This window comes from Phascolarctos cinereus, unplaced genomic scaffold, assembly GCF_003287225.1.
Source record: "Phascolarctos cinereus isolate Bilbo 61053 unplaced genomic scaffold, phaCin_HiC Scaffold_9;HRSCAF=440, whole genome shotgun sequence".
Taxonomy (NCBI): domain Eukaryota; kingdom Metazoa; phylum Chordata; class Mammalia; order Diprotodontia; family Phascolarctidae; genus Phascolarctos; species Phascolarctos cinereus.
In genome coordinates, this window is record NW_027556402.1 from 251745989 (window position 1) to 251766064 (window position 20076).

At 35.5% G+C, this 20076-nt stretch overlaps 2 protein-coding genes across 3 annotated transcripts in view; both read right to left on the reverse strand.

Moving 5' to 3' along the window:
* LOC110200738 (vomeronasal type-2 receptor 26-like) overlaps positions 1–20076 on the reverse strand; it is a 107196-nt gene that overhangs the window by 42302 nt on the left and 44818 nt on the right. The window contains 3 exon segments of the mRNA XM_078148883.1: positions 1866–1989; positions 4005–4223; positions 10111–10911. Of these exon segments, the coding sequence (XP_078005009.1) occupies positions 1866–1989; positions 4005–4223; positions 10111–10911 (1144 nt within the window).
* Positions 19048–19482, reverse strand: LOC110200786 (large ribosomal subunit protein P1-like). Of its 2 annotated transcripts, XM_078148949.1 has the most exons (2): positions 19375–19482; positions 19048–19299 (listed from the first exon to the last, which is right to left on the reverse strand). In XM_078148949.1, exons 1-2 carry the CDS (start codon positions 19442–19444, stop codon positions 19100–19102), a joined length of 270 nt encoding a protein of 89 aa, XP_078005075.1. In that variant the 5' UTR covers positions 19445–19482; the 3' UTR covers positions 19048–19099. The 2 variants fall into 2 exon arrangements, with proteins under 2 accessions (XP_078005075.1, XP_078005074.1); XM_078148948.1 differs by having other exon boundaries at positions 19048–19482.

Genomic DNA, 20076 nt, shown 5'->3' on the forward strand with positions numbered 1-20076 from the left:
CTAGTTTCCACAGGAGAGTAAAGATTTCGAAACTGTCTCCTTTCTGTCTTCCATTCATTATTCTTATTCTTATTATTATTATTATATTATTTTGTGTATAGGCATTACTCCAGCCTGAAGGACTATTGCTCTCATAGGGCCTGTTTTGTATATATTATACATACCTGTATATTTCTTTTAGTGTTTGTTGAACTATTCATAAATTGTACAATCATTAATTTTAGGGTTTATTTACAGTTATGAGTTTGGGACAAATCCAAAGAAAATTAAACAAATTCCTATCAAATAGTCTACAGTGATTCACTCAAGATATAATTCACCTTCTGCAAGCTGGATATATATTAGAGATATAAGAATAGTTCAACATTAGAAAAACTGACATTAAATTTAAAATATCCAAAAGTTAAAAAAAAACTCATCACATGCAGAAAAATCCTTTAACAAAATAAATACTTATTCTTAAAACACTACAAAAAATGTAAAGATGGACATTTTATATCATAATAATATGTCTTTAAAAAGCGAACATTATATGCAAAGTTATACACTAGTATCTTTCCCCATAAGTATAGGAATAAAGGTAAGATGACATATCTCCTCCTTATTAATTAGTATTGTGCCAGGAAGGGTATTAAGAGTATTAAAATGAGAGAAATTAAAACATAAAGATAGAAAAAGATGTACAACTATGCCTATTTTTGAATGACATGATTGTTTACTTAGAAAATCCTAGGGAATCAGCAAAGATGTACCTGGGAAAGTTAATAGAATCATCAAGTAAACTACTTATAAGCTCTTTCATTTTATATAATGAAATAATCCAAGAGGTTATAAGAGAAAAGGAAATCTCATTCCAAAAACTGCAAAAGTGCATAAAATATCAGAATATCTATGGAGCTATTTAAAATTCTGTAATGATTCAATTATTAAAAGTTCCTTAAAAAAATTAACAACAATTTAAATAACTGAAGAAATAGTCTATGCCCCTGGCTTGATCATAACATTGTAATAAAATTGAAAATTAAAATCCAAGGATTCCAAGATGCAGAAGTATGGAGTGAGTGCAATACCTGAATGGGGGAGAGCTAACAAATGGAGACAGGACCTTGTATTCAGTGAAAGATTAACTGATTGGGAAAAAAAAAAGGTCAAGTTTTTCAACAAATCTGTTTACAAAACAATGCATGCCAATTATATAACAAATCAGGACAAGACCTCACCGGCTTTGACACTGGACCTCAAATGCAGAGGGATTGGGGCAGGGTGGGGGGAGTGTCAGATGTTTATCCAATATTTTTTGTGAGCTAAGCTTAGTTGAGTCAGAACATCAGCCTCAGGAAAATAGCCTTTAAAAGAAAACAAAACAACGACAACAATAACAAAAATCTCTCTAGAGTACTCTGGTTAAACTTTCACCAAGAGATGTTTTCATGAAGACTATCTCAAGAAGCTATATGCTTACTCTCAATCCAAATTCATGTGTGCTTAAGTAATGTTTAAATTTTGGGTCTTAGATCCTTAATATTTTTCTTTAAAAATGTGGAAGTTTTAGATTAAGCTTTCCTGCGGGAGTGGGGAAGTTTACAATTACATGATAAAGATGGGGAAGCATTAAGGGCTGCAGTAGTGGTAAAATACTGGTGGGTTCTGTTTGGATAGATTTTTGATATGGTGAACAAGCGGATGCTCCTAACAGTTACGGGAGATCAATTCCAGTGACTGAAAGTGATTGAATAAATGCAGTTTTATTTTAATTCAAAAATATTATTTTGGTAAGTAAAAGTCACTTCTGGGTAAGATTAAAAAGAACAACAACAAAAAAGGTATCTATTGCTTTGGGAGAAGGACTGTTCATAAAAACCCACCTGTCTGATTGGAAATCTGCCCTTCAGGGCATAGGGTGCAATCAAAGCAGCAGATGGGCTGGCCTTCATGCACTGTCTTCTTGAATCCAGGGCCACAGCTCAGAGTGCACGTGGAAGCTGGAGTCTGTGTTTCCACCAAAGAAAGAGAGAAAATGGCACAGTAAGAATGACTGATGAAAGATAGATGCAATGAGGTGACCATGACTTTAGACCTCTCCTATGGAAGACATTTAGAATAAAGAATTTTCAATTCTTCAGTGTAAGGATGATCTACTTTTCAACGGACACTTTCTTCTCGTATTTCCACCTTTCACTCCAGATCATCTTTTCCCCAACATATCTGTACAGATTCTCCACTAGGCAAAATAAAGCTCTTTCATTATCTTTTTAACTGTAATGTCTGACTGGCTTGTTTTTCCCCCAAGAGTAGGAGTAGAATTCTAAACTACGATCCATTTTTGGCCATGTAACGCTGAAATACTTCATTGACCTCATAAAGGGAAATACTTATTTTCCCCCAAAAGATCTTTTTTTTGTATTTTCATAAAATATCCTGAGTGATTCAAAGAATCATGACTTTTAAAAGTATGCACTATAATAAACTAATTAAACAGTTAATTTAATTTAAGAATCAAATGATTTAATTGGCTAAACTTATTCTTGAGCTGGCATTTGGAGCCTCCTCTGGGGACCACTGTTGGGGCTGGGTTAGGATTTGTTAAATCACAGAGACAAATGAAACTACATATTTTTGACATTAGCAGAAGACATAACCACAACATTTAAATTAAGAATTTCTAAAAGTCATCATCCTTCTTGGGACCACAGACTAAGGATAAATTATTATTATTATTATTATTATCATCATTAATTTTAGACTTAAATACTAAAATTTAAATACACAGTAGTAAAATAAAAAGAAACATTATAAACTTCAACATTAAAACTTTAATACAAAATAAGAAAAGAAAAAAAGCATGCCATGTGCCCAGCAAAATGTGAGTATTCAAAATATATAGCGATAAATTTCTATTTCAAGAAAGCCTATATAATAAATATTACATGTTGTGTTGAGAGCTGTTCATCTTTGCTTTCTTGTAAGTTTGCTTTTGTTCTCTGCTTTACTCTTTTTACTTAGTTCTTTTATTTCTCTGCCCCCTTCAAAGGCTACAACTAAAAGAGATTATATATGTATACACATACACACACACATATACACACATACATATATATATTCATACATGTATATTTTTACAAATATATACATGCATACATAGACATATACTTTCCCTAACAAATTCTATTCCTGATCTTCGTTTTTATGTTTTGCTTATCTTTTGTTTCCTATCCCTCCAGACTCCTCTACTTCACTTGTCCACTCTACCTTGCTCTCCTATTAATCTACCCTCCCACCCAAGGATCCCTTCCTTATCTTCTCATTTTGATATATCTAAACACCTAAAGTTTCCTGTGGCTGTGGCCAAGGCAGCCTCCCAGCCCAGCTAAGCCCAGCATTTGACACTTGTTTAAGCAGACATAGCCCTGAGATGTTTACTCTTCACAGGAACCAAACCTCATGCAAGGATTTTTCTTCTCCAATTGTTGCAAGAGGACCCTAGTTCTGCCCCAATTCTTATTTATTTTTACAGCTCTATGTTCACCCTAAGGTGCAATTTCATCTCTTTTGCTGGAGGAAATCTTGAGTGCTTGGGATTTTCAGTCCTACTCTGCCATCTTCCCAGAATACTCCTCAGGATAAATTATTTGTGTAGTTGTAAGATCCCAGATATTGGGTAGTCTTTGGTGCAAAGGTCTCTTTTGGGTGAAAAAACTTACTTTCCTCTTCATTGATATTCTTCACATTTGACATCTTGATTTGGAATATTTCCTAATTTTCTTTGTATGAACAATAAAAACCATTACGCTACTTAGCTGGAAAGAATTTGAAAGTAGGATTGAAGAAAGGAAACGAGAGCTCTGTCTTACTCAGCATAAAAGAAGACTAAGTAAATGCTAATACCCTGTCATGGTCATGGCTGGTGTCTATGGGAAACCTCCTGGTGCCAATGTAGAAACAACAATGTCTAGGACACTGAATAGGCAACGTGTTAAAGTTCTGATTACTCACTTATCATTTACCTGAGAGAAATCTTCTGGCCAATCTATGTCTTCTTCATTAATGCTGAATATCTGACCATGAGAGATAACTTCACCCACTTTCACCATTGTTTGAATCTGACCAGGGAAGGCTTTAAAATTCAGGATATCATATGTCTCAGCAGCCAGCATGACTCGATCCCCACATGACTCATCACTGACACTAGTTACTGGACTGATGCAATTGATGAAGCGGGGGAGCTGAAGGAGAAGACAAGAATTTCTTAATCCTCAGGGAAGGAAAGGTGTATGCCCATGTCCCAGGCTTGATTATCAACACAAAATAGGCTCTGAATTAAAGCTTTGAAAATTTGTTATTCTCTTTTTTCTTCAAATTCTTCTTCTTGAGTTCCTCTTAGAGTTCTGCTCTCTTTTTCTCCTTTTCTGTAGCAAACCATGGAATATGGAAGTATAAAAAAGTCATCAAATCATTATGTGAGAGATATTGCATTTACCCCCAAATCCATTTCGTTTTCCTTTCACCAAATCAGGAATTTCTTCCACATATCTCTGATGTTTTGCATTCCAAGTTCTTTTCTGAAGCCTGTCATCACAGAGGACTCAGTACCTTCTACAAGCAGAAGCTTACCATTTCTTCCCCATTAGATTGTGCGATCCTCAACAAGTGGAACTTTCTTTGCCTTTCTTTGCATCCCTAGAACTTTCCACATTTCCTAGCGCATAGTGGCTGCTTAAGAAATTTGTACTGATGTACTGATTTTTAGCGGAAATTTTACTCCTTGTACAAAATTCTCTTTAATAGAAAAAAAAATATCCAATGTAGGTCTTTGATGTGGTAGGTAAGGTGAACTTCGAACAAAGGACAATTGCATAGTGATGCAATTCAAGGTAAAGAAGGAAAAGGAAATAGAAATGATTGAGTGTAAACAGTTTAGAAAATTCAGTGACGCAAAACAAATAGGAAGGAGAAAATTTCAGTTGAAAAAATTATGAAAGAAATTTCATAATAATAAACTATAAGGGGATGAAACAGTAAGGCAATTTGAGGAAGATTTGAGGAGTAGAGATTTCAATAAAATTACTAGTTTGGATACAAAGTATCTGGATGTCACATTTAATGGAATATATCCAAGAGAATTTCAGAGAGAGATTGAAAATGTAGAACGAGAAAGATGAAAACAGAATTGAAGTCTACATTATTCCCACTGTGAAATTTTGTGGTAATATTTCAATATTTTAGGGGAAAAAGAAAGAATCTAACAGGCCAGAAATAATAACATAACTTTGTTGTTCAGCCATTGTCATCTCAGCCATTTACTTTCAATCTTTTCTAACATCAGGGGCTTCTCCAATGACTCCTGTCTTCTCATTACTTGGACAAAGTTTTTAAGCTTCAGTGTCAAGACTTCACCTTCCAGTGAACAGTCTACATCAATTTCTTTATTTATTGATTCAGTTGATGTCCTTGCTGTCCAAGAGACCTCAAAAGTCTTTTCCATAATCATAATTCAAAAACACCTATTCTGAAACACTCAGCGTTCCTTATACTCTAAAACTCACAGATATACATTGCTACTGAAAAAAAAAACACATAGCTTTGACTACACAGACCTATTTTAGCAAGTTTAATTCAGATAATTATCACATGTACTAATATGGGTAAGGATCTCTTAGAAAAAATGGAGTAGCCTTTATAGTTAAAAAGAAAAGAAAAGAAAAAAGAAAAGGCGAGAAAAAGCAGTATTCAGTATCATCTAAAAATGTTCAGAATGATATCCATTGGAATCCAAGGCAAATCACTAAGCATCATAATAAAACACGTCTATGCTTCACCCACTGATGCCAAACAAGCCAATGTTGTTGGTTCTATGACGACCCACAACATCTTCAAATAACACCCCACCCCCCCAAAAAAAAGAAAAAGAAAAAACAATGCCACCTTCATCATAGGGGATAGAAAAGATAAAGTAGGAAATCAAAAGAAAATTGGAATAATAGGCAAGTTTTCCCTTGTTGTACAAAATGAAGCAGAAATACATAGAAGAAAGCTGAATTATACCTTACAAATTTTCTAATCCAGAAGCGTAAATAAGAAAAATAAATAAAATATAATACAGGGAAATTCAGATGCACTTAGCTTTCGATACAAAATTTCCTATCTAGCCAAACTAAATATATGAGTGTATTTTTGCACATTTGTGTATGTGTGTATACATGTATATTTAAGTAAATAATAGCTGAGAATTCCAGAAATCCCAGAAAATGGGGCAAAGCTTACAAAAACAAAAACAAAAGAAAAACAAAAGAAAAACCTCGGGCATCACTGAGAGAAAGTGTCTTTAGTAAATTTCATGGAAGCCAACAATCAAAATATTAAGAAGTAATTTGTAAGGGGGAGGGTCATTATGTCCCCTTTAAAGTGGCAGAAAAGTATAAAGAGAGTACACACAAAATTGATCAGAACATGGGCCAGGAAGAGATAAGGCGGGGGGGAAAGAACCTTGAAGGGGAAAAAAAAGGGAACATGGTTGAAATATTTAGTGTCCTCTGTAAACGAACATCACAAACAAAGTCCAAGGTAATGAAGAAAATGGAGAAGAGACAGTAGATAATCTTTAAATATCCTGGCTAAATAGAAAGTCATTGAAATTAGCTTATTAAAATTATTTATCAGGCATAGGCAGAACGGCAGGGTACAGGCAGCAACCCGGTTGACCTCTCTCTATGTTCTCCTCCAAATATGCATCAGATCAAATTCTGGAGCAGCATAGCCAACAAAAAAGTCATGATGAGACATTTTCTCAGTCCAAGACAACTTACAAGGTTGGAAGCAGAGGTCTGTGACATTTTGTTGGGGTCTAAACCAGAGGGAACATTGTAAAAAATAAAAGCAGTTGGCATTGGAGGCAGCTGCAACAGTAGCTGCAGCAGCTTCAGGAAGTCAGACAAAAGATTTTCCAGGGCAGAGAAAAGTACTAGTTCCTGAGGCTGTGGAGGAGCAGGGAGCTGTGCACAGGTCAAAGGCAGAGGGTAGTGTTTTTCCTCGCAATTGCAGAAGAGTAGAGTTGCTTCTTAGGTAAAGATGAAATCACAGACAAAGAGAGCAGTCAATACACTTGTCCCTGGAAAATATTTGGTTTTTGACTCATTCGATGTCCTTGCTGTCCGAGAGACTCTCAAAAGCCTCTTACACACTTTCTTAGAAACACCAATATCATGTAGACCCCCAGAATTGGCTCTTAAAAGAACTGCATGAAAAGAAATAACACTTGAGACAATACCCCTATACTTACCCTAAAACCACAGCTCAACTTTAAGATAAAGTTCACAATCAAGAAACAGTCTTGGAAAATGAGCAAACGACAACAACAAAAAGAATCTGACCTTAAAAAACTCTAATCATGGCAATAAAGACCATGACACAAACTCCAAAAGAGACAGCAATGTCTAAACAGGAAAATTCAAATTACACGTAACCATAACAAGAATTCCTGAAATAGCTAAAGAAAGAAATAAGAGTGGAAGAGGAAAACTTGGGGAAAAATGAATGCGATACAAGAAAAACAACTTGGTCAAAGAGTCACAAAATAACAGGAGAAACAGCAACTTAAAAAACAGAAGAAAAAAATAGAATTAGGAGCAAAAACAAGATGACAAAGGAAAGTCAGGAAATTCCGCACAAAGCAACACGAAAGTAATGCTTCAAAAATAAATTATAGAGTAGTAGAACCAACAAAAGGAAGGAATGAAACAATTTTTCAGCCCAAGACAACTTACAAAATCAGGTGGAAATGTCTGTCTCACTGGTGAGGCATGTGGATTGCTGGCCAGAAAAAGCCATCCGTCAATAAGCCAGCAGCTTTCTCTAAAATGTCAAAACTCATAAGTTTAATGAACATTATTGACACTTTTTTTTAAACATCACTTTGTTAGTAGATAATCTTTCTTTCTGGATAATCAACAAAACAATAAATCAAGAATTGTTTGATAACAACAACAACAACCAAAAAAACCTCTTCCAGTAGTGTGCCAGGATTCAAAGGCAAGTGCGCTCTCCTATAGGTAATATTAGTAGTAGTCATCAAAGTAGTACCTGTAGTAGTTTCCCTACTGGTCATAGTAGTAGTAATAGATGAAGTAGTAGAAGTAGTAGTAGTAGTAGTTGTAGTAGTAGTAGTAGTAGTAGTAGTAGTAGTAGTAGTAGTAGTAATAGTAGTAGTAGTAGTAGTAGTAGTAGTAGTAAAAGTAGTAGAAAAATGACATTCATTTCATTATTATTATATAACTGTACATTTTAGAATGTATTTTTCATTATGTATGTTATATAATTACATGTTTTAAAATTTCTATTTTATAAAAGATAATCATGATAAGATTAATTATCTTTTTTTTTTTTTAGTAACATAAGCACTTATATAGTTCTTACTATATTCCAGAGTCTGTGCTAGGTAATTTACAAATATAACTTTCTTTTATCCTCATAACAAACTCAGATTTAGGTAGAGGTATTGTCATCAAAGTAGAGTAGAAAAAACTGAGACAAATAGAGATTAAGTGACTTGCCAAGATTACATAGTTATTGTCTGAGGCCAGATATTAGTTGAGGTCTTCATGACTCTCTAGACCCAGCACTAAGTCAATTACCAGAGTTATCTGGTTCTTAAAAGAGGAAAAGCAAACAAACAAACAAACAAAAATAAAACAATAAAACAGCCATTTCACAAAAGGAAGGCTCTTCTCCCTCTGATTTATGAGCACAGACACAAACACTCAAGTGTCCTCAGAAATTAAACTCAAGTGATCGAATTCTCAGCCCTTGAGCTGCATTAATCTTTGCCTTGATCTAACTTCTACCAGTCCATTTACTAAGCTCATTTTGTTGAGAGATTGGTTAGAGGAATCGTATTATGTGATTCACACCCAGACCAAACAATCCTTTTTCTAGTTTTTTTATTTCTGTATTCTACTGCAAAACTCACTCTGAGTGTAAGATAAAATGAAGAAATAACAATCGAGCAGGCATTTTATATTGTCAATGATCATTTTTCCATACACTCAGAGCTGTGTTCTCATCTCTAATCATCCACTTTCAAGCAATCTAAAACTGCAAAAAGTAAAAAATAATTACTTTTTTTATTAACCTCATTTTCTCACCAAAGTCAGATAATTCTGATGTTTGGTTCTCTTGGCACTATCTGTATAGGAATATTTCATTCTTGCTTTTTTTTTCCATTGGTAATCTGTTACATTATCCTTCTTCCTGCTCCCACATATATGATGTATTCATCTGAACTGGTGGTTGAATTTTTGGTGCCTCATCATTGACTTTACAAACAAGTCTTATTTTTCTTCCTCATTGGTATCATTTCTCTTTTTGACCACTGAATTACTATCTTGGAACTTCTTATCTATTGTTTGATGACTGATTCCATAAAACTTCAGACCACAGAAATGTTCTCACTGAGGTGTTTGAAATATTCTCTCTCCAAATCTAGACTGCTGATCATTCTGTACCCACATGTTCTCTCTTCTATTATAAACTTTACTAGGTTATTAACATTCTCTATATTCCCAGTTTCCAAACATTTCCACCACAGCAAGTAGTTCCTTCAAGCTCTAAGACTCATATCTAGGAAACAATTTCTAGTAATGGGTTGCTGTACATTAAAAAAAAAAAAGACTGCATCATTGAAGCAAATATATGCAGGCACAGATATGAACTCTGCTGCTTAGCTATAGGGGTTGATAGAAGTTAAAATAAAATTGATCAAGTAGAAATCTCACAAAGCACCTTGACATTTGCATTGTCATCACCCAGGCCACTGTAAAGGCCCTAAATTGGGACAGATTTAGTGAAACTCTCTGACCACATAGACCTATACCCAGAAGAACACCAACAACTTCATCACGGTTGTTATTTCAGATTTGAAATAAATCTCTTATCTGAGGCAATTTCATCATTTCACCCAGAATTCAATGCAATCACAATTAAAAAGGAAAACTATTAGGAACGAAGCAATCATATTGAAGTCTCAAGTCATTACTGCATCATCTATTCAACAGATAACTAGCAACAGAATGTTGTAAGTACCCTATGCTAAGCCCAATAATTGGAAAAAAATGTTACCTTCCAAGAAAGATCTGGGTTACTTCCAAGTTCTGATATGTCTTTTGCCTCAGTCTGGAGTATTTGATGGAGAGCATGGGCCACTAAATACACTGCGTTGTAAACATTAAAACTGAGTTCCATTATGATCATGTGAAAATTAATAGAAGGTAAATTTGTCAAGGGAATGCCTTCTGGGCACAAAGAATATGTCATTTCTGCATGATTTTTTTCTGAAAGTCTACAATTAAAAACTAATTCCCAGACAGTCTTTAGGAAAATATCCTCAGGATTCACCCTGGGATTCAGACTTCTTACAAAATCAGTGAAACCAGGAATCTCCATCTTGGTATGAGAAAATATTATTGTACCATGGAAATGGCTAAACATTTCAAAACTAGAATCATCAGAAAAATCCCAAGAAGAGGTGGTGACCAACATCTTCCCATAAAGTACAAAATGAACCAATACAGAAGAAAGTTCCTGAAGGGAGTCTGTATCTCCATAGATGAAGATCACATTTGATGAGGATGCAATGGTCCTAGAAGTGAGTTCAAAATCTTCTCCACTTCTAAAGTTTGGGGACACTCTTTCCTTAAAAGCTACACACAGACTATTCCTGTCCATCTCCTCTTTCAGATCACTGAAGAAATTTTCCCCTCTCTCATTATCAGAAAGAACCAGCCCCACCCAAGTCCAGCCAAAATGGAGCATCAGTTGGATGAATGCCAGGTGAAGAGTGGATTACCTGCTGCCCATCTGACAGACATGTGGATACTGGACCTTATCAGTCAGGAGAAGATCAAATGGGCCACTGCTGATCTAAAGGGAAAATAAAGAAGAGTGGCATGATGATTTAAGTTCCTTCAGAGCAGGAATTTCTCCTCCTTTACTTTTGTATATCAAACAACTATACGTGGCTTACACAGTGAAGGTAATGAATAAATGCTTCTTAATTTTGATTTAAAATTTCAAGTCACAACATTACAGCATGATGGAATATAACAATGTGAAGGAAATTTTGAAACTGTCCCTGACCCAGAATCCTTTCTCCAATGTCTCCATTAAGCAATTACTAAGTCTGTGCTTGATACCTTCCTATGAGGGAAATCAGTTCCCTCCAAAAGGACCATTCCTCTTTTAGACTACTCTGCTGATAAGAAATATTTTTCTTAACTTTGTAAATAAATCAGCCTCTAGCATCGATATGTAGCTCCTACTAGTTTCATATTAATTTAAGTAGAATATTCTTAGTGTCTCCTGTATGAACCTGTGAGCTAAATATTTGAGTACAGTTGCATTTCCTTACTAATTCATCTCACCCCTTCTTTACCTCAAAAATCAGCAATTACTTGACTCAGCTTTTCTGATACCAAGAATTGTGCCTCAAAGCTTGTTCTAGGAAGAAATTTTGTCTAGCCACAACCCAATCAGAGATTACAGATAGAGACCTTCTCATACTGAAATTGACTTCTAAGATTGCCACTATACATTCTCACTGCCATCTATGAAATAAGCAATGATTGACTCCTCAGTATCTATTGAGCACCCAGATGCCTGATCTCAAACCATAAATAAATAAATAATACACTGGTATTGATGCTTCAGTCGTGTGATTTGTCCTTCAGGCAAGAGAAAGTTTCATACCCAGAGTGTCTTTGTTATATCTTTCATGCCAAATTTTCTAAAACTGAAATAAAGTAATTAGTGCTAAACTCTGATTTTAATCAAGTTCCCAGTAACTCAATCTGCAAGGATATGCTGATCCAGGTTGCCAAACTGATGTGCTCATGAGCTGAACCTGCTATGATTAAATGTTTGGGAGAATAGAGTCTCATTCTAACATCTTTCACCCCATTAAGTGGGAGGGTGAGAAACTGGGACAATGGTCCTATCCCATAACATTTTGTAACATCATATCATTAAGCACAAATCTACATTAAACATGTATAAAATGGCCCACAATCATGGTAATTTTGCCCTCTGAAGAGTAATCATGAAATGGCTCTCTCTTATACCTCCAGTTAGAGAGCAAATAACTTTTTTAAATGAGTTGGGGTCTTTGTATCTGCTATATGCTAAGAAAGTATCCTCTCCTTGATTGGATAAATGCAAATTAAAACAACTATGAGATACTTTCTCACATCTATAAAATTGGCTAAAATGAGAGAACAGGGACAGCACAAAGGTAGGAGGGGATGTCAAACAATTGGAATAGTAATATACTGTTGGTGGAATTTTGAACTGATCCAACCATTTTGAAGAGCAATTTGTAATTACATTTGAAGAGACATAAAACTATCAGTATAGTTTGACCCAGCAATATCACTATTGAATCTATTTCCCAAGATAATCAGGGAAAAAGGAAACAAATGTGTGTGTGTGTGTGTGTGTGTGTGTGTGTGTGTGTGTGTGTGTGTAGCAGGTTTCTTAGTGATATCAAATTGATGTCCATCAATTGGGTAATGGCCAAATAAGTTATGGTATATGATTGTAGTGGAATATTACTGTGTTGTAAGAAATGACATAAAGGTTGATTTTAGAAAAACAAAACATGAAAAGACTCCTATGAAACAATACAGAGTGAAGTGAGGAAAAAAACAAGAGAGCATTGAACATAATACCAAAAATGTGGTTCAAATACTATGTTTGAATGACTAAGTTATTCTGAGTAATAATAATGTTGAAATTGCCTATGAAAGACTGATGAAGTCACCTCTACAGAAAGAACTGACATATATATGCACACACATATATATATATATATATATATATATATATATATATATGTATGTGTGTATGAATGTATGTATATATTCTATTGTTCCACCTAAAATCTATCTCAAAAGTTGGCCTTCTTGAAGGAGAACTAGAGAGGAAGGGAGAGATACAACTTGGAATGCAAAATGTAAAAAATAAGTAAGCAATTAAAAAAATGATGTATCCCCTCTCCTACGTGGGTCCTGAGATGATTTGAGAACCGGTGCTGCAAACATGTGGATACTATGCAATAGAAGTCAAGAAAAGCATAACATTAAATGGAGGAAATGTGTGTTTAAAAACAATAAAATAAATAAAATAAATTTCTTGAAGCAAAAACTATTACAAAATCAAGCTGCACTTTATACATTGTGTCATTTACTACCAACTCAAATAGCCTACAGCATGTACCACAAACACATTTCTCAGTTGCACATGATAATATTTTAAAAATAAAAGCAAATAAGGACAGAAATAATAATAATGGAAGACCTACTACACCACTTAATAGGCCATAGAGCAAAATAAGAAAGGTACCCACACAAAAGGTACAAAACAGACATAATGCCAATACAAAGCAAGCACTTAGCCTGAATGTTAAAGATTTTCTTTATATGTGTGTATTATGAAAATGCTCAGTCATACTCAAGGCATACACTACCTTCAATATCTTAGCTAAGAATAGAAACCAGGCAGATAATTCTAACTTTCTGAGACCTGCAAATTTTTTTTATCCTTATACTTGAGCTAGTCCATGATATAAAATGATCATAATCCTCATGACAATGATAAATTTAAGATCAAAATCTGCCCTGATGAGACTTCTCTGTATAGTTCTCATTCTGTGTTCAGAGAAAATTGTCTAAGCACAAATAATTTCTATATCTGAAATATTATGCTGAAGTGGTGTTTCCACTAGATTTAGATTATTTGGAAGGGTTGCTGTATTTAATTTTAATTTTATTTTTCTAAATGACATAGAAACTCAACTAGTTAATTTTTTTTTTATTATTTTAGCTCCCAATTTTCTTTTTTCTTTTTTTAACATAAATTTATTTATTTTTAGTTTTCAACATTCACTTCCACAAGTTTTTGAGTTCCAAATTTTCACCCCATCTCAACCCTTCCCCCGCCCCAAGATGGCATGGATTCTGGATATCCCTTCCCCTAGTCTGTCCTCTCTTCTATCTCTTCTCCCCTTCCCCTTCTATTTTCCTGTAGGGCAGGATAGATTTCTGTACTACGTTTCCTGTATTTCTTATTTCCCAATAGCATGTGAAAACATTTTTTTAAACATATGTTTTTAAAACTTTAGGTTTCAGATTTTCTCTCTTCCTCCCTCCCCATCCACCCTCATGGAAAAGGCAAGCAACTCCATATAGGTTGTACATATGCAGTTATGCAAAATGCTTCCATAGTAGACATGTTGTGAAAAACTAACTCTGTTTCCCTTGATCCTATCCTGCCCTCCCATTTATTCTATTCTTTTTTTTGACCCTGTCCCTCCTCAGAAGTATTTACTTCTGATTACACCCTTTCCCAATCTGCCCTCCTCTCTGTCATCTGCCTGCTCTCTTGTCCCCTTCTCCCCCCTATTTTCCTGTAGGGTAAGACAGATTTCCATACCCAATTGAATGTGTTTGTTATTCCCTCCTTAAGCCAAATCCTACGAGAATAAGATTCACTCATTCTCTCTCACCTTCCCCCGTTTCCCCACCACTTTAAGATACTTTTCTGGGTTTTTTTGTGAGATAGTTTACTCCATTCTACCTCTCCCTTTCTTCTTCACCTCGTATAATCCTCTCTCATCCCTTAATTTTATTCTCCAGATACAACCCCTTAATCTTCAACTCACCCTGTGCCCTCTATCTATCTGTCTACATCTACATACATATAATTTTTTTCCTCCAACTACCCTACTACTGACAAAGCTCTCATGAGTTATAAATATCATCTTTCCATGCAAGAATGTAAACAATTCAATCTTAATAAATCTCTTATGATTTCTCTTTCCTGTTTACCTCTTCATGTTCCACTGGAGTCCTGTATTTGAAAGTCAAATTTTCTGTTTAGCTCCGGTCTTTTCATCAAGAATGCTTGAAAGTTCTCTATTATTTCCCTGAATGATCATTTTTTCCCCTGAAGGATTATACTCAGCTTTACTGGGTAGGTGATTCTTGGTTGTAATCCTATCTCCTTTGCCCTCCGGAATATTATCTTCCATGCCCTGCAGTCCTTTAATGTAGAAGCTGCTAAATCTTTTGTTATCCTGATTGTGTTTCCACAGTACATGAACTGTTTCCTTCTGGCAGCTTGTAATATTTTCTTCTTGACCTGAGAACTCTGCAATTTGGCTACAATATTCCTAGGAGTTTTCCTTTGGGGATCTCTTTCAGGAAGAGATCGGTGGAGTCTTTCAATTTCTATTTTGCCCTCTGGTTCTACTGTATCAGGGCAGTTTTCCTTGATAATTTCTTGAAAGATGATGTCTAGGCTCTTTTTTTGATCATGGCTTTCAGATAGTCCAAAAATTATTAAATTCTCTCTCCTGGATCTATTTTCCATGTCAGTTGTTTTTCCAATGAGATATTTCACATTGTTTTCTAATTTTTCATTCTTTTGGATTTGTTTTACAGTGTCTTGATTTCTCATAAAGTCACTAGCCTCCAATTGCTCTATTCTAATTTTTAAGGAAGTATTTTCCTCAGTAAGCTTTTGGACTTCCTTTTACATTTGGCCAATTTTTCTTTTTAGGGCATTCTTCTCCTCATTGGCTTTTTGAATCTCTTTTGCCATTTGGGTTAGGCTATTTTTTAAGGTGTGATTTTCTTCAGTATTTTTTTGGGTCTGCTTTAGCAGGCTGTTGACTTGTTTTTCGTGATTTTCTTGCATCACTCTCAGTTTTTCCTCTACTTCCCTTACTTGCTTCTCAAAATCCCTTTCGAGCTCTTCCAAGGCCTGGGACTGATTCATATTTTTCTTGGAGGCTTTGGATGTAGGAGCTTTGACTTTGTTGTCTTCTGGTTGCGTATTTTGATCTTCTTTTTCACCAAAGTAAGATTCTGTGGTCTGACTCTTTTTGCACTGCTTGCTTATGATCCCAGGAAATTACTTGAGTTTTAAACTCTCTGTTAAGGCAAGAGTCTGTTTCCAATGTGGAGAATGTATTGTCCCAAGATTCAGGGGTTTGTATAGCTGTTTTCAGAGGTACTTGTAGGGACCTGTAAATTTTCAGTTCTTCCAAGGTGGTAGGTGTTTACTCCTTTCCTGGCCTGTGACCACAAGTATTCCTTTCTGTCCTGTAACTGTGAGGAGGGGTTGCTCTCCACAGCCAGTACAAGCTCCACCATGCCAGCGCTCCTCTTCACCCCACACTGCTGCCCAGAACAGTGACCCAGATCCAAGCACGGGCAAAGCAAGAGATTCCTGCCTCAGCACTGGCAAAGAGATCCTTGCAATCCCTCTCTGATCAGCCACCGGATTCCCCCTCAGTGTATGGGTGGGAAGCTTGGGAAGCAGCTGCCCCGCCCCACCCCGGGCCACGCTCTTGGAGAATGGAGCTGAGACCCCACCTTTTAAGTTGTCTTTGGCATTCGTGGATTGAGGAGTCTGGAAACCTCCACAGCTGCCCAAGATTCAGTCCTCTGAGGCCTGCTCTAAGTTCGCTAGAGCCTGCACGCCCATGCGGCGCTGAGCTGTGCTCCACTCCCAGCCAGGTGTGATACACCTTTCTGATCAATCATCCAGCTTGTCTTGGGCTGGAAATTTGTTTCACTCTGTCTTTGTGTGGGTTCTGCTGCTTCAGAATTTGTTTAGAGCCACTTTTTATGAGTATTTGGAGGGGTTTGGAGGAGAGCTCAAGCAAGTCACTGCTTTCACTCCCCCATCTTGGCTCCGCCCTGCTCCCAATTTTCTTACCCCCTGATTCTGCTTCTCTCCTTGAGATTGCAAACAATTTGCTGTAGATTATACATGTGCAGTCACGCAAAACATTTTCATATTTGCCATATTTGAAAAGAAAATGAAGATCAAAACAAAACAAACCCAAGAAATAATACAATAGGAAAAAAATATGCTTCAATTTGCATTTGGACTGTGTCACGTTTTTCTCTGGATGTGAACAGTACTTTTCATCTTAAGCTTTTTGGAATTGTCTTGGAGTACTGTATACCTGAGAAGAGCTAAGTCAGTCATAGTTTATCACCAAACAATGTTGCTGTTATCATGAACAATGATTTTCTTGTTCTGTTTATTCATCATTAGTTTATTCAAGTGAAATCCACCTGCTCATCATTTCCTATAGTACAATATTATTCAGTCACAATCATATAATACAACTTGTTGAATTATTCCCCAGTTGTAGGGCAGGACTCAATTTCCAACTCTTTGAGCTGAGCTGTTATACATATTTTTATACATGTACGTATTTTTCCCTTTCTTCTGATCTGTTTGGGATACAGACCTAGGAGTGGTATTGCCAGGTCAAAAGATAAGCTTAGTTTGATGGTCCTTTGGGTGTAGTTTGAAATTGCTCTCCACAATGGTTGGATCAGTTCACAACTCCACCAATACTGTTGTAGTATTCCAATTTTCACACATCTTATTCAGCGTTAATCATTTTCTTTTTGTGTCATGTTAGCCTACCTGATAGGTATGAGGTGATACCTCAGAGTCATTTCACTTTGCATTTCTCTAATCAGTAGTGATTTAGAGCATTTTTTCATATGACTGTAGATAGCCGTGATTTCTTCTTCTGAAATTAGACTGTTCATTTCCTTTGATAACATATCAGTTATGGAATGGCATTCTTCTTCTAAATTTAACTCAGTTTTCTACATACTTGAACAATGATACCTTTAGTACACAAATTATTTTTTAAAGATTTTTTTCCCCAAAATTTCTTGCTTTTCTTCTGATCTTGGCTCTATAGATTTTGCTTGGGCCAAACCAATTTTTTTTTTAATTTGATGCAATCAAAATTTTTGTCCATTTGACATCCTTTAATGCTCTTGGTCTCTTCTTTGTGCACAAATTATTTTTTTCTTATCAATCAGATAGGTAAATTATTTGATAATCCACTAATTTGCAAATGATATCATCCTTTATGTCTAAATTATCCACCTATTTTCACTTTAACTCAGCACATGGTGTGATGTGTTGATCTATACCTTAATTCAGCCAAAGAGCATTCCAGTTCTCCCAGCAATTATTGCCAAATAGTAATGTCTTGTCACTTACTACTGTGTATTGTGTACCTAATCTATTCCACTTTTCTACTTCTGTTTTCCTTAGTGAATACCAGATTGTTTTGATGGTTACTGCTTTGCAATAAAGTTTTAAATTTGGTGATGCTCAACTATCTTCCTTCACATTTTTTTATTCACTTGTTATTCGTCACCATTTCATCTTCTAGGTGAATTTCGTTATTTTTTTCTATCTTTCTAAAAGCATTTTAATAACTTCATTTAAATGGCAATGAATATATAATTTAATTTAGATAAAATTGTCATTTTGATTTCGTTGGCTCAGCCTACCACTGAGCAATTAATATTTCTCCAGTTTTTAAGATCAGATTTTATTTGTGTGAAAAGTGTTTCATTATTGTGTTCATATAGTTCTTGACTTTGTCTTGGCAGGCAGACTTCCAAGCACTTTATAATACCTATAATTATTACAAGTGGAATTTCTCCTCCTGTCTCTTCTTGTTGAACTTTATTGGTAATACATGGAATTGATGATGATGTATATGGGGTTGTTTTGTATCCTACAGCTTTGCTGAAGTGCTTAATTATTTCATCTAGTCTTTTAGCTGATTCTCTAAGATTATCTAAATATGCCATCATATCATCCCCAAAGAGTGTTAGTTTTGTTTCCTCATTGCCTATTCTAATTCTTTTCATTTCATTGTCTTTTCTTACTGCAATAGCTAACCCTTCTAGTTTAACATTGAATGAATCTATTGATAGTGGGCACTCTGCTTCACCCCACATCTTATCAGAAAAACTTCTAGCTTGTACCCATTGGAGATAATGTTTCCTGCTAATTTTAGATATATGCTATATACATATATACATAATATATATATATATACATATATACATATATATATATATATATATATTTAAGGAAAGCTTTACTTATTCCTATGCTTTCTATTGTTAGAATAGGAAGAAGTATTGTGTTTTCTCAAAAGATTTTTCTTTTTTTTTTTAGTTGAGTTAAGCTTTTTATTTAATGTTATAAAAAATATTTAGTCAAACAGACCAAAGCCCATGTCATCATTGGATTCCTTGGATTCTTCTTTTTTGGCTTCCTCTTTCTTCTTCTCAGCTGGGGCAGCTGTGCTAGCAGGAGCTGCCCCTCCAGCAAGGGCAGCACTACCAGCTGGTAGGACAGGTCCACCAGCTCCTATGTTGCAGACCAGACTTGCGATGTGGACATTGGACAGGGACTTTGCAAATAATCCAGGCCAGAACGGTTCAACATTTACACCTGCTACTTTAATGAGGGCATTGATTTTATCCTCCGTGACTGTAACCTCATTGTTCTGAAGGATGAGAGCAGAGTAGATGCAAGAGAGCTTGGAGACGGCCATTTCAGCAGAAGGATGAGGAGAGACTTGTTTGTAGTGGTGCTAGTAACTGGATGAAGTGAGGGGGTCACCCCAAGGCCACCATAGTTTCTGAAGAAGAACCAAGCACCTTAGAGACAACTGAAGAGACCAAAATATTTTTCTACATCTGTCGAGATAATCACACGGCTTTTGTTGTTTTTCTCACTGACGTGTTCAATTCTGTTCCTAGCTTTCCTACCTGTGAAGCAGCCCAGTATTCTTGGTATAAATCCTACCTGGTCTTTGGTTGTGATCCTGTTGATGTGTTGCTGTAATTGCCTTGCCAGTACTTACTTAAAATTTCATGTCGATATTCATTAGAAAAATTGGTCTATTCATTTATATTTCATTTTTTGTTCTTTCTGGTTTAAGTACAAGAACCATATTCAAGTTATAAAAAGAGTTCGTAGGAACCCTTTTTCGCCTATTTTTCTAAATACCTGATATAGTATTAGAAGTAATTGTTCTCTAAATGTTTGGTATCATTCACCTGTAAATCCATCTACTCCTCAGGATTTTTTCTTAGGGAACACTTTTATAATGTATCCAATTTCTTTTTCCTAAGATGTGGTTGTTTAAATATTCTGCTTCCTCTTTAATTAATCTGGACAATT

Excerpts from the sequence above, each read along its gene's own strand:
- LOC110200786 (XM_078148948.1), bottom strand. The coding sequence starts at position 19,444 with ATGGCCGTCTCCAAGCTCTCTTGCATCTACTCTGCTCTCATCCTTCAG.